Here is a 26,396-nt window from a genome sequence, read left to right as displayed (position 1 = left end):
GCATTTTTGCCGAAGTGTTAGTATTGTTGGTAGTATTCAGTAGGGAAATAAATATAAAGATGTTTAATTCAAGCTAAGGAAGAATATACCAAAGCCCAAAATACATACAACCTTAATTCCAAAAAAGTTGGGGCGCTTTGTCAAATGTAAATAAGATCATGATGCAAAGCTTATAAATCCAACTTATCAGAGGTATAAATGGAGACATTTTACCTTTTTAGGAAAAAAAATATTACCTCATTTTGACTTGTATGGCAGCAACACATCCCAAAAAAGTAGGGACAGGGCACCAGTTGGCTGGAAAAGTAAATGGAACATATGAAAAGCACTTATCAAAAGTAATATGCCTAAATGTCGTATTTCAGTTTTTCATTATTTTATTTTTTCCCATGAATCAGTTGTATTGGTCAGCCTTTACATCTGTCTGGGGGTTGTTATACATTAAAACAGTTAAGTGTCAAAAAAAGCTATCCCTTTCATTTTTCAGGTGGATTTGACAGCATATATACAACTGAAATCCAAAAATTTGAACATAGAATTAACATTTTAATTTTGTTTTAGTAGTGCTTAATTTTCAAGTTTACATCAACAGTTTGAATGATTTGAGCCATGGCAATGTTATAACCAAAAATAGTAAAAGCTTACCCCTTGATGTCACACCAATAAGAACATGCCATTTTCATTATTTGGTATCTCTTCTTGGTCTTATAAAACAAGGTTTTATTTAAATTCATCCGGTGAGGCAATACGCCATCTTTTGTTCAAGTGTCCCATGCAAACTTATGTCCCAGTCAGCATTAATTTACCCTATTAATTATAATGCATGCACTTAAATATACACATGTATTAATAAGTAATCAGACAAATCTCTTAAATTACTTTATTTTGCTAATGGTCCATAATGGTTTAATGAAATTTAGAGGTTAAGTTTAATCCAGTAGAATTACTTCTACACTACTTTTACTGTTGCTATAATGATGTAAATTTAAAGCTGCTTGAAGGCTAATATGTGCAGCTTTGACTTAGTTTCCCTCATGTAAGTCCTGAAATATACAGCAATATTACAATGCATATGCTTCTGTGTTTGGTGCAAAATTGTATGGCATGCAATTTAAGACAACAGACCTGCAGCATTATGATGATTGTATTTCTTTATTTCATAACACAGACAGCATCAGCAGTGAACCTCTTTGGATGTGCCTTCTCTTAAACACCACATTTCTTTCTTCAGCAGATCATGACATTTACATTTACTTCATAGATCGGTGGACGTTTGAAATAAGAGAACTACTGATTGGACAGGAAAAAAAAAACAACATATGAGGTGGAGGTGTAGAAGACGGGCGGGTCAGGGACAAGACTCAGTGGAGTTCATCGGTTGGATTGTCTTGCGCACTTCAATGTTAGTTCATGTGAAGAACTGCTTTCCCTCCAATAATGCCATTTCAACTGCAAAGACAGAGAGAACGAAGTTTGTAAAATGGGGTTTTATCCTTTCATAAATGTATTTAGTCAGGCAACAAAATTAACGGAGACTTACTTGAGTACAAATATGTGGTCAAGCGAAGGGATTTCCAAATGGATCTCCAAAATTTGCAGTCGAGGTCTGACCAACAGGAGCAGGCTGCTGTAAGATTTTAAAAAAGGCAAAAATTACTTTCAAAAATAACAGCTGTACGTTTAGATGAAAATGTCTGTGTACTTAATGCAATGACATTAAGCTCCAATGTAGATTTTTTACGTCATTGCCTATTTTGCCTTGTTAGTCGTGCTGCAGTTAAGCTATCACAGTGTGGCAGTAGCTGGATTACTACTCACTGTAGCATCTTCATACTCCTACAGTGGTGGAATAAAGACACATCCACACCTTTGAATGTCCAAATTTACTTTAAAAACTCAGATGGCTCTCCTATTGTAGCAAGTTCTTTTTCCTAGGTTAAACTAATATCAGTACCTTAAATCTGCCAGAGGTTCCTTATATCATATCAAAATTAAAGTAGGTTTTTATCCAAGCAGGAAGTTAAGTATCCTTGGCTTTAGATGGTAAAAATTACAAAATAAAAGTTCAACAAAAAACAGTTTCTAGAAAATATCTCTTAGTTTAGTTTTAGAAAGCAAAAACAACTAAACCGGAACTTCTACAAAATGTGAATATGCTGCCATATTAACTAGGAATCATTGGATGCTAGTGAGTCATTTTGTACATGCACTCCTGTATTTTTATTGATGTTATTAAAGTGTTAAATGCTGTAAGCCATTTCCTGCCTCTAACTCATGGCTTCAGACCTCACTGGTGAAGCAGTGCAGCACTTATTCAAATAATAAATCTAACTTTTAAATTCTGCTCCATGCCTATTTTATTTCAACTATGGATGGGTGAGTAAGTTAGAAAGTTAAGAGGTTTATTTTCAGCTGATGACCTTTGGTTGTGCCATCAGTTGCGACATAATGCTGACTGAGCAGAACACTTCTGGCATGTGCAGGATAGAGACTAGAAGGTTATGGTTTGATTAAACTGTAGCTACAACCAAGCTAATGGCTACCGCCCCCCTCCCTGTAATGACTGCAAACTAATGCCAAAGCAGATCAGCAGAGAAGCGAAAACATCTTTTCCGTCATGAAAGGCTTTCAATGCTGCTATACTATAGCTTCATACAAGCTAACCACTAAGCTTGCAGCATCCATTGCTATCAGCTCAAAGTTAAACTAAATCCCTTCTGTAGCTACTGCCTCGTTTTCCTCAAACAACGCTGACTATCAGAACCGCTTTTGTTTTGGCACAAACGATGTGGATGGGAGTTTCATGATAGATTTGCCTAAGGACAGACATGGCGTCTGGCCTATCCATCAGCTTTGCAGAGTTACCTTGGAAGCAGGTCATTGCAGAGTATGTGGAATTTGAGGGTAAAAATAAAGATGATACATACTTGATTTCTTTTGATTCACAAATCAAGAAACTGGTAAGAAATACTCAGTTGTGTCAATGTGGACTTTAGGAGTGCATATGGTCTAGTGGTTCAAGTTGCACCCCATGTACACAGGCGGACCTGGTTTAAGTCCGGCCTGTGGCTACTTTCCTGCATGTCTCTGCCCACTCTCTAATCCCTGTTTCCAACTCTATCCAGTGTCCTCCTCTCTGAATAAAGGCATAAAAAGTCCAAAAATATATCTTTAAGAAAGGTATTTTAAACATGCAGTTAAAAAAAATTAATTGCAATTTGCAATCAGAACTCTTTTAAAAAATGCACGTTTAACAGCTTGGTATTTATTAATCTTTATACCATAGCTACAGGTGGTGCTCCAAAAGGACTGGAATCTGGGGCTCCGAATGCTTGATCAAACATGTCCTGATTAAGTCCTTGTCCCTGGGCTGGTGCTGTATTGTTTGGGATGGGAGCTGAAGTGAAGGCAGCATCGAAGCTGGAGTTCAAGCTCGGAGCTGGAGCTGCTGCTGGGGCTGGTTTAGGAGCGTCTACAGAGGAACAGAGAGACAAAGGACAGGAATAACATGACAAATCTGATAGTTGTGAGTGGGTAAAATTAAGAATTTTGACCTCGGTTTACCATTAACTGCTGACAATTGTTTAATATCAAAGTCGTCATGATCTGCAGACTCCTGAGCGACGCCAACTTTGCTGGTAAAGTACTGATCAAACGCCCCGGATTCATTGCCGCTGGACGCCGAAGCAGAGTTGGATGCCAGCTCCCCTTTCCGTGCTGGGATGGCAGGAGGTTTGGCAATCTGGAAGTCCTTGAACATGTCCTTTCCAGTCTTCTTCTCTTTGTCTCCAAGTGGATCCAAAGCTGTGAAGGCACTGTTCTCTACCTTTGGAGTCTCCTTTACAGGTGGTCTGGGAGGCGGGCGTGCTGGACCATGCTGGTCGCCCATACCGGGGAAAGCGCCAGGCTGGAAAGGGTTCATGCCAGGCTGAACCCAAGCGGGTGGAGAATTTGGCGGGAAGATGTGCGGTGGAGATAAAGGTGGAACAAACTGGGGTTGCATGGACTGGCCCCAGGCTGTGGGAGGAATGGGCAGACCCCCGAAGGCAGACGGCTGCGGGTAAGCAGGTCTAGGGCCAGGAGCTGTCACTCCTGGCATGGGGAACATGGAAGGGGCAGCGGGGGAGGCTGCCCACATGCCTGCAGCAGGGATAGCTGTGGTGGCTGGAGGACCTAGCTGAAGATTTCCTGGATTTAAACAAAAGTGGCACAAGGGTCACACAACTACAAGGCCAAAACAACAATTTCACACAATAAAGTGCTCTTATGTCTTACCCAGAGCAGCTATGGAGGATGGAGTGGAGCTGGCAGGTGTACTGTTGAAAAGGTCACTTGAAGCAGAAGACCCCTCAGGTTGACTCGGAGCAGCAAACAGCTCTGCTCCAAACAGGTCACTTGCTGTGGACTAGTGCCAGAAATGATACAAAATTAGTATTTTGCGTCACATTTACATCTTCTTACACATGGAAAATGACTGACTGTATATAAGAAGCAGACTCAGCCTTTTTAATAGTCCTCACTGGCTCAAGAACAACTATTCTGAAGCATCTAGTTGCACATTTAAGTCGCTGCCATCTTGAATTTGGTACACAAACTGTCCTGATTGAGAGCTTAATGTGATCATTATAATACTTACTATATTGAAACCATTAATGTACTTTTAACTCAAATAATGTTGCAATTCTTGTTCCAATCATTGTGTGGGACAGCCACAGGGAATGAATGGGTTGATAAAAGTTAGTACTTTACTCCTCTAAATAGACCTGTACACTGGAATTATCTAAAGAAAATCTCAACATACATTGAGTATGATCCCTACACTTTTCAATAAAGGGATTTTTATCACAGTTTAACCGATTAACTTGGTGTGGGGGTGATCAATGTCGCAATTTACTCAGTCCAAAAGGCCTACTAGCATCGTCTAGCCAGATGAAGGGAGATAAGAGTCTTGAGGAGACTCGTACTGAGCTACGATGCTAGCTGAGCCCCTTTAACATATGAAAAATTCCTCATTTAGTCCTTGACATGCATTTAATTGAAATGGCACTGCACTATCAACCGAGTAAGCATTGTCGGGTAAGCAGCAGACTAAAGATGAGCCATGAGATGAGCCAGGAATGAGCCTGTGCTACAAAGTGACGCTTTAATGTGAGCTACTGTAGCTAGCTCCTGTTTGAGTGCCAGTTTCCTTTCCTCCATCCTTATTTAAATCTCCTACCTGCTGCTGAGCTGAACTAAAGTGGACTGTTTTGTGGAAACAGAACATATACAAGCATTGTGTGACACAGCTCGTCCATGCTTTAGACAGAGGCCTTTTTAATTTCTGCCTGCTGCTGTTTCACTGTGAGTTTTTTTTTTAAATGCCTGAATATTTTACTACTCTCAGGACACAAAAGTAGCTTAAGAATTAAGAAAGTTTTCATTTTTACACTTTGAATACTTGGCATTTGTGAACAGCTCAAAACATGCCCATTTTAGTAGGATTTCCTTATGCAGAAATCACTTCTTCCCACCAGGACTTTTCTCTCAGATAGTACTAAAAGAGCTACACAGATGCACAGAAACTTTGCATTGTGCGAACTGCTGCATGCAATTGAAACTGTTGTGCAGGACGACCTTTTTCAGCTTAGGGAGAGTCCTAAAACCAGCATGCAGCTTATACCTGTGCAACATACAATCTGGATTTTGTGGTAAAGGAAAACTGGCTTAGCAGGCACAAAAGCCACACAATTCCTTTGTGAATCAGGCCCTCAGACTACCTTTGCAACTAATGGAGTCTTCCCCTGGTGGCCACTAGAATTTTATTTAAGTTTGAAGCAATTCTATATTGGCTTTACCTTAAAAAACTTGAGGCAGCGTCCACTTCTTACATACAGTCTGATGCAATTTGTGAATTATATGAAAATTAAGATTAAACTGAACTTTTTCAGCAACATCATATTAACTTAAACAATTCAGCCAGAAATAAAAAACAAGAGGATTTAATTTGACAGTGATACATTTGCATGCTTTGACACTTACCAGCTCGTCCATCACAGAGGCATGAATGTTAGAGGACACAGTAAGAGCAGAATAAGAAAAGTACAGTTCATTTTGAGGAGCACACAGAAAGGACAGAGAAGCATGTGAACACCAGTGCATGCATGCAGACAGAATATACAGTAACAAGCCCTCTACTGCAATCTTTCATTACCAGTCTTGCATCTAGCCAAATGCACCTCTTGCAAGACACCAGTGCATAACCCAAACGCTTAAAATAAGACATGTTAACAAACGCCTCGTGCCCTGTAAATTGTGCATTAACCCCATGTTCAGGCATCACACATGCAACTCTACTGTGATTCGTCTAGCTACATAATTTCACCTTTGCACTTCTTCGACCTCGTCCAGCCTTAGAGCTCTGCGGGGGTGGGTTTATGACTACAGAGTCCTTGCTATGAGTCACTGGGGGCTGCGGATGATGACTTACGCCATTCGAGACGGCGGCAGTTTGCAAAGATGAGTCAAAAAATGGGTTTTTGGTTGAGAGAGCTGGAGCAGTTTCATTCCCGTCCATCATGGTTATCGAGTTGCCCTGAGATATTTGGCCCCCTAGTGGCCACTGTCCATTATTGAGAGCGAGGATCATGTTCTTACTGGATAACCCATTTATCTGCTGACTGAGGTGTTCAGAGTCTCCGTTCAAACCACCGTTAATAAATGTCTTACAAGTGTTGCCAGCGCTGCTGTTAAGGAGATTAGAGGTGGCGAGGTGGGGGAATTGTGAATTATTGGGCGGCGAATGAGAGGGCGCTTTGGAAAGGGGGTCATCTCTGAAAGGGTCAGTGTCTGGGGTTGGAAAGTAGCCAAATGCTGAGGAAAAGGGATTTACTGTGTGGGGAGATGCCCCGAGGTCAGGGGCACAGGAAGTGACAAAGGAGTTTCCCTTTATGCAATTCTGATTGCTGTCAACTTCAGCGGAAAAATCCAGCAAGAGAATATCATTAGCGTCCTGGTTAACATGAGAGAGACAGCGGGAGAGAAAAAATAAGAGACTTATGATCAGAGCTGCAGAGGGACAAAACACATGTGTTAACAAAATTACAAATGAATCATGTGGTGTGAACAGACATGACAGTTTAAAGCTGCTGCACGTAGAAAATCCTCCTTATAATGCCATTGTCATGTGAAAGAGACAGCTCTTTTCTTAAAGTGGGGTTATATGAGGTACTTCTATCAACTCAATCAACCAAATTGTGGGCACTGCCATCTTGTAGTAGCTGTGACTGGGCCAGCTGTGGGTGACTAGATAACTCTAGAAGTATTCAAATGGGCCATGCCAAGAACTTCCACATAGCATTGTGTTCACCCCCTCTTTCGAAATGTCTTAAATAATTTGTACATTACAATGGCAGTTATAAGTTACTAAGATTAAAACAGGGACACATCTTGTCCCAAAGCCCCCAAACTCTCTTGAGTTACTGTCAGTTCTTCGCACCCACCTAAAGACTCGAGGTGATGCAGACTTCCAAGCCATGCTCAAAAACTTTGAAATGCTCTGCCCCTGTCTTTTGTGCTCTGTAAGCTCTATAAGTGACTTTAAGAGCCAGTTAAAGACAACTTTCAGCCATTCAGAAAGTCTAAAGTGGAACACGCACATCAGTGAAGAGGGCGCTCGATCCAAAACAAAGTAGACAACAAGGAGAAAAAGTCTGCACACCAAGAGGCTCCCATATCAGGCCTTTATCAGCAATCAAGTGAGATCAGTGATCAGACTCTCAAGTCTGTACAGCACTTTGGTCAGCATTCTGTTGTTTTTAAATATGCTTTACAAATACATTTGGATTGGACTGGATTGTGCTGTGTGTCTGCACCTTGAGACGTTGTTCTGAAGCAGAAAAATACAAAGAAAAACTAAACAAAAACTCAAACATAGCTAGGCTGCCAATGTCTAGCAGGTCGTCTTTGACTGCCTTTGAGACCGACAGGAGGGTCCTCTCCTGACCCTGGGTTCAGGCAGAAAATCTAACCTCTAGACCAGTGATACTCAACCCGTGGCTCTCAAGCCGCATGTGGCTCTTTAGTGACCAGTTGTGGCTTTTTTAAGGTTTACTCAGAAAAAAAACTCCTAAAAAGAAGACAGGCTTTAACTACCAAATCTAAATGAAAACGTATTTTTTTCAAACCCATATATAAACCCACAAAAAAGCTGTAAAAGGGTGGGAAAATGGGGGGAAAGTTAACCTGACACGCCAGATGGATGTGTTTCACACATCCATCTGGGAAAGCTTCAATAGGAAACGTTTGAGAAAAGGCAGAGGCTTTGAAAAAAACTCAGAGTGTGATTGGATGAACGTTCTGTCTGTCACATCTCTACGGGCCAATCAGAGCAACAAAACACGGGATGTAGCCGCGAAACATGTCGACTATAGACATGTAAGTACTCGACTTTTGTCATTTTTTAAAAGAAAACAACTCACTGCTGTTCTTTGTTCTTTTAACAAAAAAATGTCATCAAGTTCTGATAAAACTGGCGCTTTAGCAGCATCCACACTAATCTCTTCCTCCATAACTGCACCAGCTCTTGCTGCTGCTTATTAACATCACGACTCTGCTGTGCCTGAAAGTACTGCCCCTCGTCGCTGATTGGTCCTGTCACTTTCTAACCGGGCCCAAATGGTTCAGATGGGAGCTTTGCAAGATGGATTCACCAGTGAGAAACAAGGAAACGGGTGTATCCATCTGCTTTGCAAGGTTAGGGGAGAGTGGCAATTTAATGGCAAAAGGCAGCTTAAAGTGTAGATAAGTGGCAAAAAAGGGAGAAAATGTTCAAAGAAGCAGGATAAAGGTGGCTAAAACCGATGAAAAGGGGCAAAATTTGGCAAAAAGTGGCTCAAAGACTTGGTAAAATGGTCTGAAAGCAACAGGAATGGATTAAAAGAGTAAAAGTGGCAAAATATAAAAAAGGCAAAAAAATGCAAATAATGGCAAAGGATATATAATAATAATATAATAATAGAAAAAATAAAGATTGCCCATTAAAACCTACTGTATAAGTGTGGGAAAAAAACTGATCAATGTGACCTGCAATAGGTAATTCAGTGGGTCAAAGTTTCCATTTTAAGGTTTTCTGGGGAATAATATTTCAAATTAAGACATACAAGAGCCTCGCGTTGAGTATCACTGTGCTAAAGTATTTTAAGACAATGTGGCTCTTGGTAGAAGAAGGTTGAGTACCACTGCGCTAGACTGACTTTTTTAATTTTCTCATTTCCCCCTCTTTCCCCTCCAAGTCTCTACAACCCCTCTGGTACACGTGGCGGCCTCGCTTGGGATCAGGACCTTCACCATGAGAAGCACTGGGGTTTAAAGTCCAGCTTTCAGAAGTAAGGTGTTACAAAACCTCACCTGGATTGGACAACAGCAAGCAATGAAAATATGCTTCAGTCAGCACTGACTCATTGACCTGAAACTCAGCCAAACCCATCCACAGTGATGGGATGCACTACCACAACTACACACCAGGTGTCGCCAAAGATGACAAAAAGAAAACATGTATATGCATGCATTGAGAATGTCTTTTGTAGTTTCTACCTGCAGCAGCTTTAAAAGTGTGATGAACAACAATGAGATTGATTCACATGAAGCTTTACTCAGTTCTGAAAAGGATCACCTTGATTTAATTCTTAAGCTACGATTTATAAAACCAATTATTGAGCTAGTATGGCAGCCTTTTCAGAGCTGAGTTCACACACGTATGGTCTGTGAGGCATTGCAGTTATTCAGGTGTGCTTTTTAAACATAAAATCTCATCTTAGAAACATAAAGCAGAATGTAGCAGAACTTACTTTTACAATTTCAACCTTCTGGTTTTCAAAAATACTATCTAAGACTCTTCTAAAGCCTGGAATACTTACCAAGATGTGCAAAAATATGACCTACAGCTATAATACAGCAACACTGCACTGAATTAGTGTATCTCTCCTATGTTGGCCTTATGAAGGGAACATTTCATGGCACCTCACTTACATTTGGAGCCCGGATGTCTGGAGGGGTCGTAATGTCTCCAAAAAGGTTGAGCTCCTCCACTGGCTGCACGTCACACAGAAACAAAAACATGCTGTATTTATTCAGCTCCAGAAAAAAAATCACTGCTAGTTTGTTTAATGTGAAGCTGCAAACACAACAGAGCAGGAACTCTTACTTGGGCAGTTTTGGCTCCATCCGCGCCTAGCGAGGCGTCACTTCCATTCTGGAAAACACACAGAGAAGGAGGGCGTTAAGGAAGTAGTTAGAGGAGCTATTAGGGGAAAAAGAAGTGCTTCCAAGAGCTTACCTCAACTACAGCGCTGCCATTTTCTCCCTGTAAACAGAGGCAGACTGAATAATTGTGCTCATTTTCTTATTTCAGCGAGGCGTGTGTCATTTCACATCATTTCAAAGGAATGATGTGATTCATTGAGAGAACACAGAGAGGCAGTGTTGACATTCAGCAGGTTGGTACACTGTGTATGCTGTTAATTCTCCCATAAGACCGCACCAGAAAGAAAATATTCACACGGTCCAACTTCTGCTAAAGATTTTATTTTCCACCTCACTGTCAGACGCATGAGAGCAGTTACCTTCTGAGAGGCCTCTGCCTCTTTCTTCCTCATGTTGAAGATGACCTGGAACAGATCCTTCAGATCGATGACCAGAGGCTCTGCCTGTGAGACGGAGAGATGGCACATTTTTATTGTTGTTTGATTGTCTTTATTATAGCGGTAAAAAAACATGAGACAATCCCACTGGTGTGTGAAGCACTGTTTGGAAACTTAAGTTCGCATCTAGCAATCACTCACTGTAACTGCACATGCACAGATTGCCTCTGCAACGTGCAATCTAAAAAGGAGGAGGCCCACTCTTTCTCCAGTATCAGGTTCATCTACTGGTACATTTCTTTGAAATGGCATGAGCTGTGTGCAACTGGAGGATATTTCACTTTTTCAATTCGTATGTCAAGACTTTTTCCCCAACAGCAGCAACACGTACGGGAGAGTGGGGTAAGATGAGACAGTTTTTTCTTATGCCACAAGTCCACATGTAATTCTAATCCCGTATGAATCGCCATCTCTGTCATTAAGGGTGGACATGCTTTCTGTGCAGCTTTCCCTGCTTCTTCTTCTGATAAAAAAGCAGAGGCTGAGTAGGAGATTTAAAAAGTTTTGACACATATAGTTTCTAAATAGTCCTCTTGGTCAGGAAAAATGAGACAGAAGTGAATTGAAAGCATGGACTCTTGGTTCAAGATCTCTGCAACCAACTTGAATTATCAGCATAAATCTAAAACAACTGTCTGAAAATATGACCTCACAAAAAAAGCGCTCCTGTGGCCCAACTTGCCCCAGGTAAAAAGGGGTGAGGTTATCCAAGTCAGGGGGCAAAATGAGCCACCAAAGGGTGAAAGATGAACACCTGAGTTTTAAGTTTACGCCAACAAAGTCATCAGCTAACAGATCTGAAATGTCTGATGCACTTCTGATTAAAGGAAAGATCATATAGTAAAAAAAAGATTTGTCTATGTTTGCTGCAAATATGTATTTCAGACCTAAAACTTAGGTACTTTGAACACATTTTAATGAACAAAGAAACTAACTTGAGTCCTTAAAGCCCACTATGATGTTTAAAGAATGAGCAGAGTCCTAGGTCTTTTAGTCCAGACTTATTAGTACAAATGGCAGAAATTCACAGTAGATCTTTACTGATATTCACAGCCTAAATATCAGTTTTAAATATCGGCAGAAATTTTAATATCTGCTGATACCGATTTCAGGCCGATGATATCAGCAAACCCTAAAATTTTGGAAGTGTTTTAGAAGAAGAAAGAAATAAATGCATGTAACACATGCCACATTCACCAGATAAGTCCAGAGAGGCATCGTCTTTAGATATAACAAGCTAAAAAAAAGCCTGATTTGCTCATAATAAAGATAAAATGCTGCAAATGTAGCAATAAAACATTTATTTGTTAAATATATTGAAACAGGCGATGCTCTTTGCTGAATACATATCAAACTTCAGAAACTTAACTGATCCTTTGCCCTTTTCGCACTAGATTAGCATTCCCGCGGGACGCCCAGTGATTTGTAATTACTGTGCAGGACGTCTGTATTTTTAATCCCGTGCAAATTGACTGTGTCTGCAATTTACAGAGTAAAAAAAATCCAGGGCAATTTACCAACCATATTTCAGCACACAGAAGTCCACAGGTAATACTAATCCAGTGTGAATTGGCATCTCTATAATTTAGGGTGGAAATCAGGTTTTTTTACTTTCTCCTGCAGCTTTTCCTGCTTCTCTTTCTGACCTCAAAAGAAAATAGAGGCTACATAGGAGATTGTTAACAAAGTTTTGACATAATTAGGTTCCAAATAGCTCTTCTCTTTCAGCTAATTTCATTTTACATGTAAAAATGGCTTTATTTTACTTCTTTGTTTCAACTCTGCTGTCCAAATGTGCATGCATTAACCACTGCTCTCTTCATATGCACAGATCTTTGCTCTGATTCCTACAGCTTCTCTTTGCAAGTGCCTGATCTCATATCAGTTTTTTAAAGCCGTACACTGCATGCAAAACACAGTTTACAAGGTGTTGCTGAACATTCAGTGGTAAAGCTGCAACAGCTGATCTACGAGAGGAGGGGTGTTTTGGATGCGTAATGATCCCAAATGTGTAGAGTGCAGAATAACATCCATAGCATCAACTACATAAAAACGGTTAAAATTAACAGGAGAGGTTCATATATAACAGTAGACGTCTCCCTTTCTCATACATCGACAGGAGGGCTGCTCGACTTCCTCTCTCTTCTTCTGTCTGATCAGCTGTAGATATACACAGGTGACTTATGCAATCTTGATGCATGATGGGAGAGTTAGGAGACATTTCACTACTTCATCAGTCGTAGACAGCTTGCTAGAGAGCTAAAAAATGTTTATATATAGAGAGAGAAAGGGAAAAACTTTGTGCACAACATTGCATTTTTGTATGAATTTCAGAAATAAAATTCCCTGTGCATTTTCATTGTTATAGCCTTGCAGCACCTCCATGTCATCCTTCAGAAAAGTCTGTAAATTTGAGTACATTACAGACTTCACCTATCCCGTGTAAATACACTGCAGCAAACACTGACATCAGGCAATAATTCATAAATTATCAGAGGTCCAAGGGTAATTCTAGTGACATTTCTTTGAATAAGGGGAACATGAAGTGCATGGAGCTATTTAAAAACAACGTTACTCTAACAAGCAAAGCAGAAGTCAACTTTCATAACCTTGAAAATAAATGCTGAAGCTGAGGTTGTTACACAGCCAGTGAAAAAATAACACATCTTTGGACACAGGCCCTTTCAGCGTAACTATGTTTGAGGCTATATCCACACCTTATATACAGTGAATATGCAAGTTTCTTCATGAGTGTTACCTGCTGTGCCGTCTTTATGGCAAAGAACTGATGCTGCCCCTCTGCTCCACACACATACCCAAACGCCCGGTTATCTGTGACGTCTCTGGCGATGAAGGAGATCTTATTCACCACATGCTCATGTTCAATCACCTGTAGGAGAGAAGGTTTCATTATTAGGCCAAACTTAAACTAATGAACATGATCATGTAATGTAGTTATAAACAGAGGAACTCACCCCCGATCTCTCATCGATGATCTTGATGCCCGACATGGAAATGTTGACCCAGATCCTCTGTTTGTGTTTGCCCTGAGACCGAGCGGCTACTGCCATTCCCTGGAGCAAAACAAATAATGAATAGTAGGGTATTTTTCTGGAAACAGCAAACACAACATGACCTTTGATTTGAGCTCATAGCTATAAGCCCTGTGCTAATGTTGCCCTCTGCAGTGAGGACACGCGCTATGACGGATGTTATGTACCTGCAAATTACTGGGACAGAAGAGAACAACACGACAAAAGCGCTGTCCATATTTGTCTAGTTTCTAGTCAATGATGTCTCATTAGATTTACCAACATTTATATGTTTGTGCTGCTTTTAATACAAGTTCAGCTCCACATTATGACACATTTATCAAGCCCAGTACTCAGTGTGTTTTATTGTATTTACTGTGCTATTTTTATGTGCTTTCACCATAGGTTTTATATCATGCTGTAAGCCTGTGCAGCCCTTTGGTTCATTGAGGTTGTTTTAAATGTGCTCTAAAAATAACTTTGACCTGATTTGACTTATCATAAGCCCCATTCACCTGATAGGGATAGGCAAACATCTCATTTGAAGGTATAAAAAGCATAAAATGAGGCTAAAACTGCTTGTAATTAGGAAAAATGTCCCCCAATGCAAATTACTAACAACTTTGATAGTCTATCTAATTTCAAGACACCCTTCAAGTAAACTTTTATAGATGCATGTGCAGATATTTTAAGGAATATATACCTTAATTGTTGCTTTCCATGTAGTAAAATGATTTATTTATCAAAAATGGCAGGTAAATGTGGCTTATATAAGGTGTAATGGAGATTACTGATTAAATTAGACAGTTATTCTTGCAAAGGTATGATGAGATTATGGCCAGAGAGTCCAGGGCTCTGTCAGTCAATTAGCACCTTTATAATAGAGAGGCATACCACAAAGAGAGGTCAGCATGCCCAGGATATCAGAGTAAGATGGCTTGACAAAGCCTAAGGTTGTAGTAAGGGAAAACACAAAGCTGGTTAGGAGCTTTATCGGTCAACTCGGGCTTTCTACTTCAATCTGTGTTCACATTTTCTTTAAACTTAAGCACTTTGTATTTCTGTATACATGAATGGTGTCATTAAATATAATTGTCTTGCCTATAGCACATGTGTCACTTTCAGAAACCATGAAAATTAACAAATCTGCATCATTGTGGGTCAACAATACAAGAAAAACAAACAAAAAGACATGTTGAATGTTGCACCTTCAGTTTCATCATGGAGTCCTGGCACATTTTGTCTCCCCGGGCCTCTGGGACATCATCGATGCCGATCAGCTTGGCTTTGTACCTCACGCCATCCCCCTTAAACCTGCCCAGCAGGTACTCGTCTGTCTTCTCTGGAACTGTAGAGAAATAAAATAAAAACTATGATTCATGCAAGAACAAAACAGGAAAGGCAAGAGCAGAAAACATCACTTTATGGTGGATTTGATTCTGTTTAAATAGTGTGCCAACATCACAAAGCTTTAATAAATAGCACATTCAAGGTGGTGCCATTTCCTTCCTTCCTGTGCATGTTAAAAGCCCAGTTCAGACCAAAAATTCAAGATGCAACAAGAACATTTTAGGACATGATGGGAGACAGCTGCAGCTGTGTGAACTGAGCCGTCGCAGCCCTAACCAGGTCAGACATCCAGGGACATCCTGCAATTCCAGTCCTATTGCCAACAGCTGTTTTTTGGATGCTGCAAGCTGATTAGTGTGAAATAGGAAATCTAATTCTAATAGGCTGAAAGTATGTGTCCAAAGTAGAATATTTTGTTAGATGAAACCACAGATTTTTTAAAATTATTACATTTATCTTTCTTTTTTAATAAACTTTTCACACAGAAACCTCAGCAAGGTAAACATTCATTTCCTCTACTAGGCTATATAAGCTAATACCTGAGAAATTAATGGCTGTAGCTAGACTTTCTTGTGGAGAAATACTGTTATCAGGAGATCCATCAATCTTCTTCAGCTTATTTGGGGTTGGGTCGCAGTCGCAGCAGACTTAGCATGTCAGCTCAGACATCCCTCCTTCCAGCGACACTTTCAAACTTCTTCTAGAGGAACCCGAGGCATTCTCAGACTACACGGAATATATAATCCCCCCAGCGCTTCTGGATCTTTCCTGCAGTCTCTTCCCAGCTGGGTACGCCTGGAAAACCTCCAAAGGGAGGTGCCTAGGAGGCATCCTGATCAGATACCCGAACCACCACAACGGACTCCTTTCAAGATGATGGAGCAGTTCCCTCTGGATACCTGAAATCCTCACCCCATCTACCCTAAGGCTGAGCCTAGACTCCCTCTGGAGAAAACTCATTCCTGCTGCTTGTATCTACGATCTCCTTCTTTTGGACATTCTCCAGAGTGCATGACCATAAATGAGGGTTGAGCAGACCAGTAAATCAAATTTTCCTTTCAGCTCAGCTCCATTTTCACCAGGACGGGCAGCACAATGCCTGCTGCACCAATCTGCCCTTTAACCCTCACTCATGAACAGGACACTGGAATACTTGAACTCCTTCACCTGAGGCAGAGACTTACTCTCCACCTAGAGGGAGCAATCCCCCCTTTTTCTGCAGAGAACCATGGCTTCAGACTTGGAGGAGCTGACCCTCATCCTAACTGCTTTGCACTCAGCTTCAAAGCCCTCTAATGCCTGTTGGAGGTCCCCAGATGAAAATTAAAGAGCAGCCGGTTGCAAACAGCTGTGAGTTTCAACTCGTCTTGTTGCAAATCTCTGGTCTGAACTGGATTTAAAAGACAGTTTAGGATGTTTGTAGTGAGTTTCCTCAGGATTAAACATATGCATGTAATAAGAAACACCCACTTTCCCAAACAATATACATCAGATTTAGTCTAATATTTGCCCCTTGAGCATGCACACCATTTCTGATTTACAAGTTTTTGGTACTTTGGTGCCCCCTATGGGTTAGGATCAAAATGCTTTGGTATGCTGAATTCCAGTCTCTCTCTGAAGATATGTGCATGGATTTATGATGATTGTAAAAACGGTCATTGAGTTAGGGCCATTTTCCTGCAAAACCCCACCCACTCAAAGTTTATTGGTCAATAACTTCAAAATTAAATAAGATACCAAAAAGCCTTGTGTAATGTTTAATAAGCTCCATTCAAAGAATAAATGTGGCAAATTTGACACCAATTGGACCTACAGGTTAGGGGGTATGGGTTCCAAAATGGTGGGAACCCATCATGGTGGACTTTATGGTCCAAGAGGCTTTTTGCAAAGCATGCTGAGCTGGACTTGGGTGTGTGTGGCCTTTTAAAAATGGATTTTTCTTTCCTCAATTACAGCACTAACATCTGGCTGATGGGATTCATATTTCCTGGGCAGGTAACGCAAAGAATTTCCAGTTAAACCACCAAGTTTCATGTTTATAGATCATTCCATCTCACTCTAATCTGAGCTTTTTTGGTAAAGTAATAACAGCAATCACAAAGACAACAGGGCTCTACCCCTAAGGTTTGGAACACTAAAAATTCCAAACTTGACTAGTCAGAACATTATTCTGATAAAACAGTCAGTCCTTTTTCCATCCCTTACCTTTCTTCTTCTCTCTCTTAAATGGGACTTTGGTTGCAGCTGTCGCAGGGGAAGGAGGAGGGGTGCCGGGCGCCGTTGCTGCAGTCGGGGATGCGACGCTCGGATCGGCAGGAGCGGGAGCGCTGACCTCCACCTCTGCAGACATGATGTGGAGTGAGCCTCACTGGACGAGTGGACGTTCAGAGCGGAAAAACAGACGGCAGCTCCGTGTTCAAGCGCGGGGGCAGCGAGGTCAACCGAACAGATGACTCTTAACACCCACACATGCTTTTCTTCTTATAGTCTGCAGCAGCAGAGAAAAGTGAAGTGGGAGAGAGCGTGTGAGGAGAGAAAAAGGAGAAGTTGAAACACTTATTCTAATAAAGCTGCAAACAAGATATTGGTCTGTAAAGACAGATGATTAAACACCACTTGAAAGTTATGCAAGAGGCAGTGAACAGATTTTTTGCACATCATAAACAATCATACTACTTTAACAATCTGCAGTAAAGATTTACAGCCATGGAGCAGCCTTCAGATAGGGAAGCATAACAAGACACATGACCTATAAAACATCATGGTCTCATAAGGACAAGAGCACAGAACACACACATACTTTAACCTGACTTCACACATGCTGTGTCAGATGTTCAGCCTTGTAAAGGAGTCAATTATCCATGACAAAGATGGACCCACATGCTGTCAACTTATAGGAAACAAGGTCAGAAAAAAAACATTTCCAGCATCTTAAATTCAAGGATTTCTTGACTTTCTTTATCAATAACAACAGAGAACCAAAAGTCTTCAAGGCTCATTTATGCATACAATACTGACTATGTTGTGCTCATTTTATCTTTTTTTCTGCACGCTCTCTGGAAGGTTACAGACTGAGACTTAATGTTACGCTACCATTGGAGGTTGCAGGTCTTTGTTAAGAAGTCAAGCCAACAGTTCAAGTCAGACCAGCAAAGCACAACCAAGACGAATACTTGGGAAAACTGTGGAACTTTTGCAAGATAGTGTAAGTTTTTTGGTTCATAAGCTCACCTGGGCATATAGACAGTAGCAAAGGAGTTCTGTTCTATGTTCTTCTTTTAATGAAGAAATGTCAAGTTCTGATAAAACTGGTGCTTTAGCAGCATCCAAACTGATTTCTTCCGCCATAAGTGAACCTACCTAAATGGTTCAGATGGGAGCTTTGCAAGATGGATTCGCCAGTGAGAAACAAGAAAGCTGGCAAATCCATCTGCTTTGCAAGGTTAGGTAATGGCAGCTGCATCATTTAAAAGAATCATATCTGCTTTCAGACAAAGATGCCATTTCCTGCCTGTACTCTGCATCCATTTCATCAAAATTTCTGTTTGTTGTCTTGAACTTGCAGACCAAAAATGTTGCGGTACCACTGCTAATCATGGGGCTAGTGTTGAGCAATGTAGCCAAAGAGAAGCAGTTGTTTCAATGCAGTAAAAATGAAGGCTTTAAAAAAACTATTAAATACATGACTCTCAGGTTTTAATTTCTATATTCATCAAAATAGGTTGTGAGTTAGTTTTTCTGCTTTTAATCTTACTACTATAATTCACAGCATGCTTGTCTGTCTGTCTGTGTTGATTTGCACACCACACTGTTGATCCTATTGTCCTTGACTCCTCTCAGAAGACCTCTGGGGTGTACTGGTTCCAAATTGGAACCATGAAACAATCATAAATATGTACAGATTTTAAATAAAATCCCTAAATGTTGGGGAACTTTTCTGCATTCCATTTATCTTGGAAGTTGGATGTCAGAGCTGTAATTTCTGTACTTTTTCAAAGGCTTTAGCTGCAATAATAACATGCATCAGTGCATCAAATATCTGAATCAAAGAATACTCTAAATTTCATATTTTAATATAGACAGTTCTGCTTTGTATTCTTTTATTTGATTTAAACGTATGCTGCTATAGTTTTTAGTTTTAACAACACCAGAAAATTGGTACTTCTAGATTGTGGTATAGCTACTTTAGGTTGTTTGATTAGAAAATCAGACCTTCCATCACCCCTTTTTTATGGCATAAAATTGTTTTTTTTTCCACTCAGTCTAATCTTAAGAGTAAATTTAAGTTGCAATGAAGTCTTAAAACGTGTTTAGTTTAATGTTGGATTTTCTGTATATACCCCAAAGAATCATGGTTTGAAAAACAGCATTACTTCACCTTAACTTTTTGCAGAAACACTCCCAAATATTGCGCATCTCTGTGCATAGAAAACTACAAGAGAACAGGTGAGTGGAGGACGGACCAAGCAACGATAGAGTTGTGTAGGTCTGTGGGACACTGCGCCCTCTAGTGGATGAGTTATTAGCATCCATCCCCACATAACAGAATTATGTAAGTATATAAATAGTAACAGTTACAGCACCTAAAATGTGCATAACTTTTTCTAAACGTAAAGGGTGAGAATAAATAAGCCTTTATACTCAAAAATCAAACAATATTGATGCCAGTTTTGATACCAGAGCTGCCAAATTCTTTATCAAATAAGCCATTTCTACTTTTTAACTACCAACATTCAGAAGCAAACCTCTGAACACATTTAAATCTCAACAAAATACATTAGCAACATTTTAAATGGTTAAAGTTGCTATTGCTCTCTCTCTCTCTGTCTTGCTCATACTATCTTTGGTAAAAAAAAATATCCCTAAAAAGTTCTGACTGATGATTGCCGATGAGCAAAAATGTTCTGCTAGTTGCAGCTGTAGTGCTGTCGCATCATGTGATGTCTCAGACTCATAAAAATCCTTCAGTATACCTGGCTAAGATGCAGCATGCTATTCAAATTTATATTCAAAATAACAATAAAATCCTGAACTATTTATCCAATAACCTACTGTGGATCTGCCAAAAATCCCTCTGCAGAAACGATAAGGCAGGATCAACGCTGAGAGCTGATGCAAAAGGCGCTCAGATCCACCTCAATCTTCAGCAAACTCACATTAAGATGATACAGCCAACACAAGTATATCAGTCACAACAAGATAAAAACAATCTTTACCAGACTAAAAGCCCGCTAAGCACTCCAGCTCTGCATAACCAAGTCAGACACAGCTCTGTGTGCCACATACATACCTTAAGGTCCACTTCCTGAAGCTACACTGCCTACAGCTCCAGCGTAAAGAGGCTGTGAAGGCTGAAAGATGGACCAAAGGTTGGAGGCGGGCAAAGGTTGAGCAATTACCTGGAGTTAATCTTACGCTAGCAGAGCAGAAGATCCCGTGATGCCCAGCTGAGCAACTATCGGCGGAAATTAGAGCCTTAAATTACACATAAGACTGATAAACTTTCAAACTTGCTGTAAAACATAAGTCAAATATCGTAATGATGCCAAATACGAGTGAAATATTCACGTTATATTCACTGATGGTTATCTAAATACATGTGTCAGCATGGATTCCAGTGTTTTTGCAAACACAATCTAGTTGAGGGTATAATTCATGATTAAATCTGATTGGTAATCTATAAACAGTTTGATTAGCGAAGGAAATGGCAGTCAAACAGGATGAGATAACAGCCGGGAACCTTCAGGTCAGTGAGGTTGTTTCAGGTCCGTGCCAAGAGCTGCCTGGTTTGGAAACACCGAAGACCACATCAGAGAGTAAATCTGACCTTAAATCTAAAACGAAACACCTTTTACTTCAAAGAAGTCCTTTAAATTACTCTCCAAATGAAGGTTTCATCACACGAGCTACTGTGCAGCTGTAAAACAATAAAAACTTCATTATGTCTGCCAGTACCTCGACTGAAGCCAAGGAGACAGGCAGGCTAAGCCTCTGAATGTTTGCTTTACCCCTGGTGACATGTAAATTCCTGCACACAGGGGACACACAGACAAACACGCTGTTTTTGTTGCTGTGCGAGGAAGCGTAGGAAAACTAGACATAACTCTAAACACTTGTTGATGCTAGGGCTGGGGAGTACATCCAGTTATATATCCCTATATTTTGAGGTGAGACAAAAGGAGGACGATACTGTTTATCCAGTTAAGTTGGTGTTGATTCTTTAAAATCACTGGTATGCACAAACCAAATCTTAATCATCCATACGTGCATGTAAACTCCTGAATATCGACATAAATGCACAAATACAGAAGGGTTCTCCCTGCATCTTTCCATGTTGCCAACATTTTTGTGCAATTTAGACAATGATCTCCTGACTGATGATCAACAAGTTTTGCACTTTTTGATACCATCAATTCAAATAATTGAGCTTGAAATTTAGGATCATAAAACATTATGACTATCTCTGTGTACGGAAATGTTGACAATGTATTTGTGCAATTCGGAATAAGTGTTGAAGTTTCAAAAACATCAAACCATACTGAAACCTAGTGGATACTACAGCTTTAAAGTCAAGGCAAACAGTCAAAGTTGCATAAACACCGGAGATTTTCACTCACTCCCTGCCAGCTCTATCCACTTTTCTGAGAGTTGCCAACACATTTGTGCAATCTCTACAGTGTTCTGTCTCTATATGACTAGAGGTTGTCAAATTTTTATACTTTTGATGCAACCGATGAATAAAATAAGAAGTAAAGATAATTTACAATTTATAAAAAAATGCTATACTAGACTATACAATATTATGACAATTTCACGGAAATGTTGCCAACATTTTTGTGCATCTTAGAAATTGCTCTCAGTGTACTTAAAGATTGCCAATGTTTTTGTAAAGTTTGAACATTGTGTGTGAATTCCTTGATGCCCAGTATTTACTAATTTACTGTTTAAAATTGCAAGAAAACTCCTGTCTGAATTGCCCAAAAGTGTGAGGGTTGCAAGTTTTTCCAAATGTTACCAACAAATCTGTGCAATTAAGACAGTGCCTTCTCTTTGGTTAAAATATCAATGAATATCATTAGTTTTCTAATTTTTTTTTAAACCACCAATCATTAAAATTAAGGACATTGTAGTTATATGAATATGATACAAAAAAATTTGACAATCCCAATGTACTGAAATGTTGCCAATGTTTTTAATTTCAACAGTGTGTAGAAGTTTCAAAACATTAAAAGATGTTGAAAAATCTTTGACATGCTCAACAAAACTGGAAGTAATAGAAACTCAATTCTGGTTATCTCATGACTTTTGATTATCCAAAAGCTCTAAACACTTTTCTAAATGTTGCCAACAAATTTGTGCATATGGACAGTATCCTCCCTTTTGGTTAAAACTATGAATGATATCATTAGGTTTCTGTATTATACTACCGATCATTAAAACTAAGTACATTTTATTTATTCTGACACAATACTTAAGATAAATAGAGAATTTTGACAATGTACTGAAATGTTGCCAATGTTTTTGTACAATTTGAAAAATGTGTAGAAGTTTCAAAACATCAAATGATGGTAAAACATCTTTTATATCCACAGAAAACTCGGAAGTAACAGACGCCCAGTTTTGGTTGATTTGTTTTTGATGATCAAAAAGCTCTAAACACTTTTCAATATGTTGTCAACGTATTTTTTGCAATCTAGACAGTGTTTTCTCTCTCATTTGGTAGTAAATATGAATGATGATCACGAAGCTCCTTTTTCATACAACTGATCATTATAATAATAAAGACTTTACCTGTTGTAAATTAAAGGGTGTTAAAAATTTATATATTTTTGACCATCTCTTTGTATGGAAAAGCAGGAAGTGTGTGGAATTTGTTTCCCAATATTTCATGTCTACGATTTATTAAAGACAGGGAGATCACTGTCTAAATTGCACAAATATGTTGGCAACATGTGTCTCTCCAAATATTACCAGACTATTTGTCAAATTTACACAATGCGAAAGACTTTGGAGCCAATTTTTGGCAATTAATAAACAAAAACTGACCAACTTGTTGTGTCTAGGATTTACAAGAGAGAGAGATAATTGCACAAATATGTTGGCAACATTTAGAAAAGTGCCTCTTTCATTTCACTATTTTAGACAAAGAAGTCTGAAGCCAATTTTCTATTTAAAAAAATTTAAAACCTAATATTTATCAAAACCTTATCAGAGAGGGCAGGAGCACTGTATAAATTGCACAATTATTATTAATTAAAATCAAAAATTGCCTAATATATGGTTTCTAGCAATTATTTAAGAGAGAGAGATTGCTGTCTAAATTGCACAAGTATGTTGACAACTATTAGAAAAGTTCCTCTTTCCAAATATATCTAGAGAATTTCACTTTTTTAGACTATTTGAAGGAGTTTGGAGACAATTTCTGATGAAACAAAAACTCCTAATATTTGGTGTGAGCACTGTTTAAATTGCACAACATGTTGGCAACATGTAGAAAAGTGCCTCTTTCCAAATAAAACCAGAGTGTTTGTCTAATTAACACAATGTTAAGTAGTGTAAGGCCAATTTTTAACAATGAAAAAATGAAAAACTGCCACATATTGGTGTTAAGGACTTTTTGAAAATAAAAAAATCCCTGTCTAAGTTGCACAAACATGTTGGCAACATTTAGAAAAATGCCTCCTTCCAAATATTACCAGAGTATTTGTCTAAATTATTTTGCCTCCAATTTTTGACTATTCAAATTAAAAATTGCCCTATATTTGGTTTCTAGGAAGTATTCAAGAGAGAGATCGCTGTCTAAATCGCACAAATATGTTGGCAGCATTTCCATAATGTGAAGGAAATTTCAGCCAGTTATTGGTCATCAAAAAACAAACTACCCAATATTCGGTGTCTAGTCCTTTGACTTTCCTTACCATCAAAACAAACAGATTTCAGTTGCTTTACTTGTGACAACCATTTGGCTCTATGCACCAAAATTTAAACATCATGATAAATGCATGTGAGTTGTCATTCAGCTGAAAAATATCCCCACATCATTTTTGGTCCATATTGCCCAGCCCTTGTTGATGCTCCATTTACAATAGTGTGACACATGACTGTGCTTGTCCAGTAAGCAAAGAGCAGTGTCAGAGTCCCACTTGGTGCAGGAGAGGCTAATAAAAAGGGTGAAATGTCAGCTGTTCATGGCAGATTTGAGTTAAAGGATTATATTGTAACAACTTACTTAAGACATATACTTCCAAATGGAGGATGAAGAAAAATCAGCATATTCGTCACACCACAAATAACAGAACAAAAGTGTAAATTCATATTTGTCAGCAGAATAACTGCAGAGCCAGGGCAGAAATGTCACAATCCTGGGCCGCCAGGAAACGTAAACTAGTGCACATCTGGAGGAAATCAGGGAATGACTCAGTCTGCAAGTGAATGAGATGGTGAAATACCACTGGCCCACTGTGAACACAAAGGGCATGCAAACACTTTTAGACAAAATGAATTTTTTTTGCACTAAAACCAGGATTCAGATAAGTAAATATGTGGACAGGAAATGCAACTCAAGTCATACATTTTTGCCAAGATTAAAAGGGATTTTGCACAAACAAAAACGTCGCAACAGGAGTGTTGTGTGGAAGGAAACTCTGTGGTAAATAAAGTAAGTTTGAGACAGTTTAGACATTAAAATGACCACCAAGTGAGTCACAAAAGACAAAGCTGACTAAAGTTTTCCTCCAAACATATTTGTGCCTTCTTAAAGTAAGTGGAAAAACTATTTTGTTTCACACTGAACAGTTACTCTCTCAAACCTCGCCTACCTCCATGAGTTTCACAAGCAAACTTCAATGACAACTCCTCTTTAGCACTAAAACGCTCACCTGAAAAGTCCTGGTAGAATCTTAATTAATGCATGGACGTAAAAACGTCAAACAAAACCGTGACCAACCTGTTTGAAAGCGCGCAGTAAGATGTTGGAATCCTGCTGGCGAAACACCGATTTTTGTTCCCGTGATGCCTCCGCGGCTCGGGCACAAAATGAGTAAAACCAAACACAGGCTCGAAAAAACGAGCAGGAGTCAGATGTTTTCCGCTAAATGCCGTGGACACAGAAAGGGGAGACTGCTGCAGACTCCCAATTTAACCCTTCAGTGGCTGACAGACCAAACTCAATGCAGATTTTCTACTGTTTGAGGGGCGGTCTCTCTTCACGTGAAAGAAAATAAAACCAACCTCCGTGGAGGTAAAGGCCGACAAACAGTAAGTAGGTCATGAAAATGTATTTTTGTCTTAACATACTCGACATTTTTAAGTATTTATTTTTTTTATCTAAAAGATAATCTGTGAGTGTTAGATTGTGTACCCTCCCTCATTTATTATTGTGCACTTTTAAAGACTTATTGAAAGGCCCTAAGTCCGAAAGGTGTCCCAAAATTAGCTTGTTTGCTACGTTTTTAAGCTAATTGTCTAGCCTAGCGCTAGCATTCTCTTCTTTTCGTTTTGTAAACTATTCCGATGTTTTTGTTTTTTTTTTTTTGCTTTATTTTCTGTATTTATTATTGCCAAACAGTTAAATCCTTGTTTTCAAGATGTAATTCTGTAATATGGAAGCACATTTCCACCACTTACGGAAGGAAAAAAAAATGAAGCTAAGATTATTGTTAACAAAAAAAAATTCAAATTAAGACACAAAGACAAAATAAAGGCATAAAAGTTGAAAACATCAGATGAGAAGTTAAAAATATGAGATAAAAAAATCCAAATTATCAGCTGGTAAGTCATTATAGTGACAATTTTATAACATTTTTATCTGTAATTTTCTTATCTCCTAATTATGACATGCAAGCTCATCATTTATTTCAACTTATATTAGTTTACTTTCTGTCTCAAAATTTTGATTTTTTTTTTTTTTGTTGGTGTTTTAGTGTTGCTGTAGTTTAATCTTCCAGTGTGATGGCTTTATGGGTAAGTGTTACTCCTTGGCCTATTTTTAATTCTTTAACCCTTGCCCTCCTCAAATTTACTACCCTCTTTACACCTCCGAGGCAAAAATATACAGGTACAGAAAAATTGCCATTAAATCACCATACGTCAATATTTTTTTCTACTTTTTTTTCATAAATCTCTTTAACAACTTCAGACCTGCTCGAATCTAACAAACGCTGAATAATTTTCAAGATTTTAACCCTTTAAATGCCAGTTTGATTATTTGAAATATTTTATTTTTTACTAAAAAACAGAAAAAGTGAATGGGCTCTACGCATGAACTGCTTCCGCATTTGGCATTAGACTGCTCCCACACTTCCAGTCAGGAGAAGAGAAAGGCGTAGCGGTTTGC

The 26,396-nt window shown here is 39.1% G+C and overlaps 1 protein-coding gene across 4 annotated transcripts; it reads right to left on the bottom strand.

Moving 5' to 3' along the window:
* Positions 1-1,136: 1,136 nt before the first annotated feature.
* Positions 1,137-25,166, bottom strand: dab2 (DAB adaptor protein 2). 4 transcript variants are annotated; one of them, XM_041810638.1, is made up of 15 exons: positions 25,008-25,166; positions 17,267-17,549; positions 14,920-15,059; positions 13,655-13,753; positions 13,438-13,569; positions 10,602-10,685; positions 10,316-10,342; positions 10,184-10,231; positions 10,009-10,071; positions 6,365-6,991; positions 4,276-4,405; positions 3,565-4,188; positions 3,282-3,472; positions 1,541-1,627; positions 1,137-1,449 (listed from the first exon to the last, which is right to left on the bottom strand). In XM_041810638.1, the coding sequence occupies exons 2-14, from the start codon at positions 17,409-17,411 to the stop codon at positions 1,559-1,561; spliced, it is 2,379 nt and encodes a 792-aa protein (XP_041666572.1). In that variant the 5' UTR covers positions 17,412-17,549; positions 25,008-25,166; the 3' UTR covers positions 1,137-1,449; positions 1,541-1,558. The 4 variants fall into 4 exon arrangements, with proteins under 4 accessions (XP_041666572.1, XP_041666574.1, XP_041666573.1 ...); XM_041810640.1 differs by lacking the exon at positions 25,008-25,166 and adding an exon at positions 24,940-24,962; XM_041810639.1 differs by lacking the exon at positions 25,008-25,166 and adding an exon at positions 20,352-20,415.
* Positions 25,167-26,396: the final 1,230 nt, after the last annotated feature.

This window comes from Cheilinus undulatus, linkage group 17 (assembly GCF_018320785.1).
Source record: "Cheilinus undulatus linkage group 17, ASM1832078v1, whole genome shotgun sequence".
Classification (NCBI taxonomy): Eukaryota; Metazoa; Chordata; class Actinopteri; order Labriformes; family Labridae; genus Cheilinus; species Cheilinus undulatus.
Note: the sequence above shows the minus strand (reverse complement) of the source record. Positions and strands in the feature narration are given on the sequence as shown.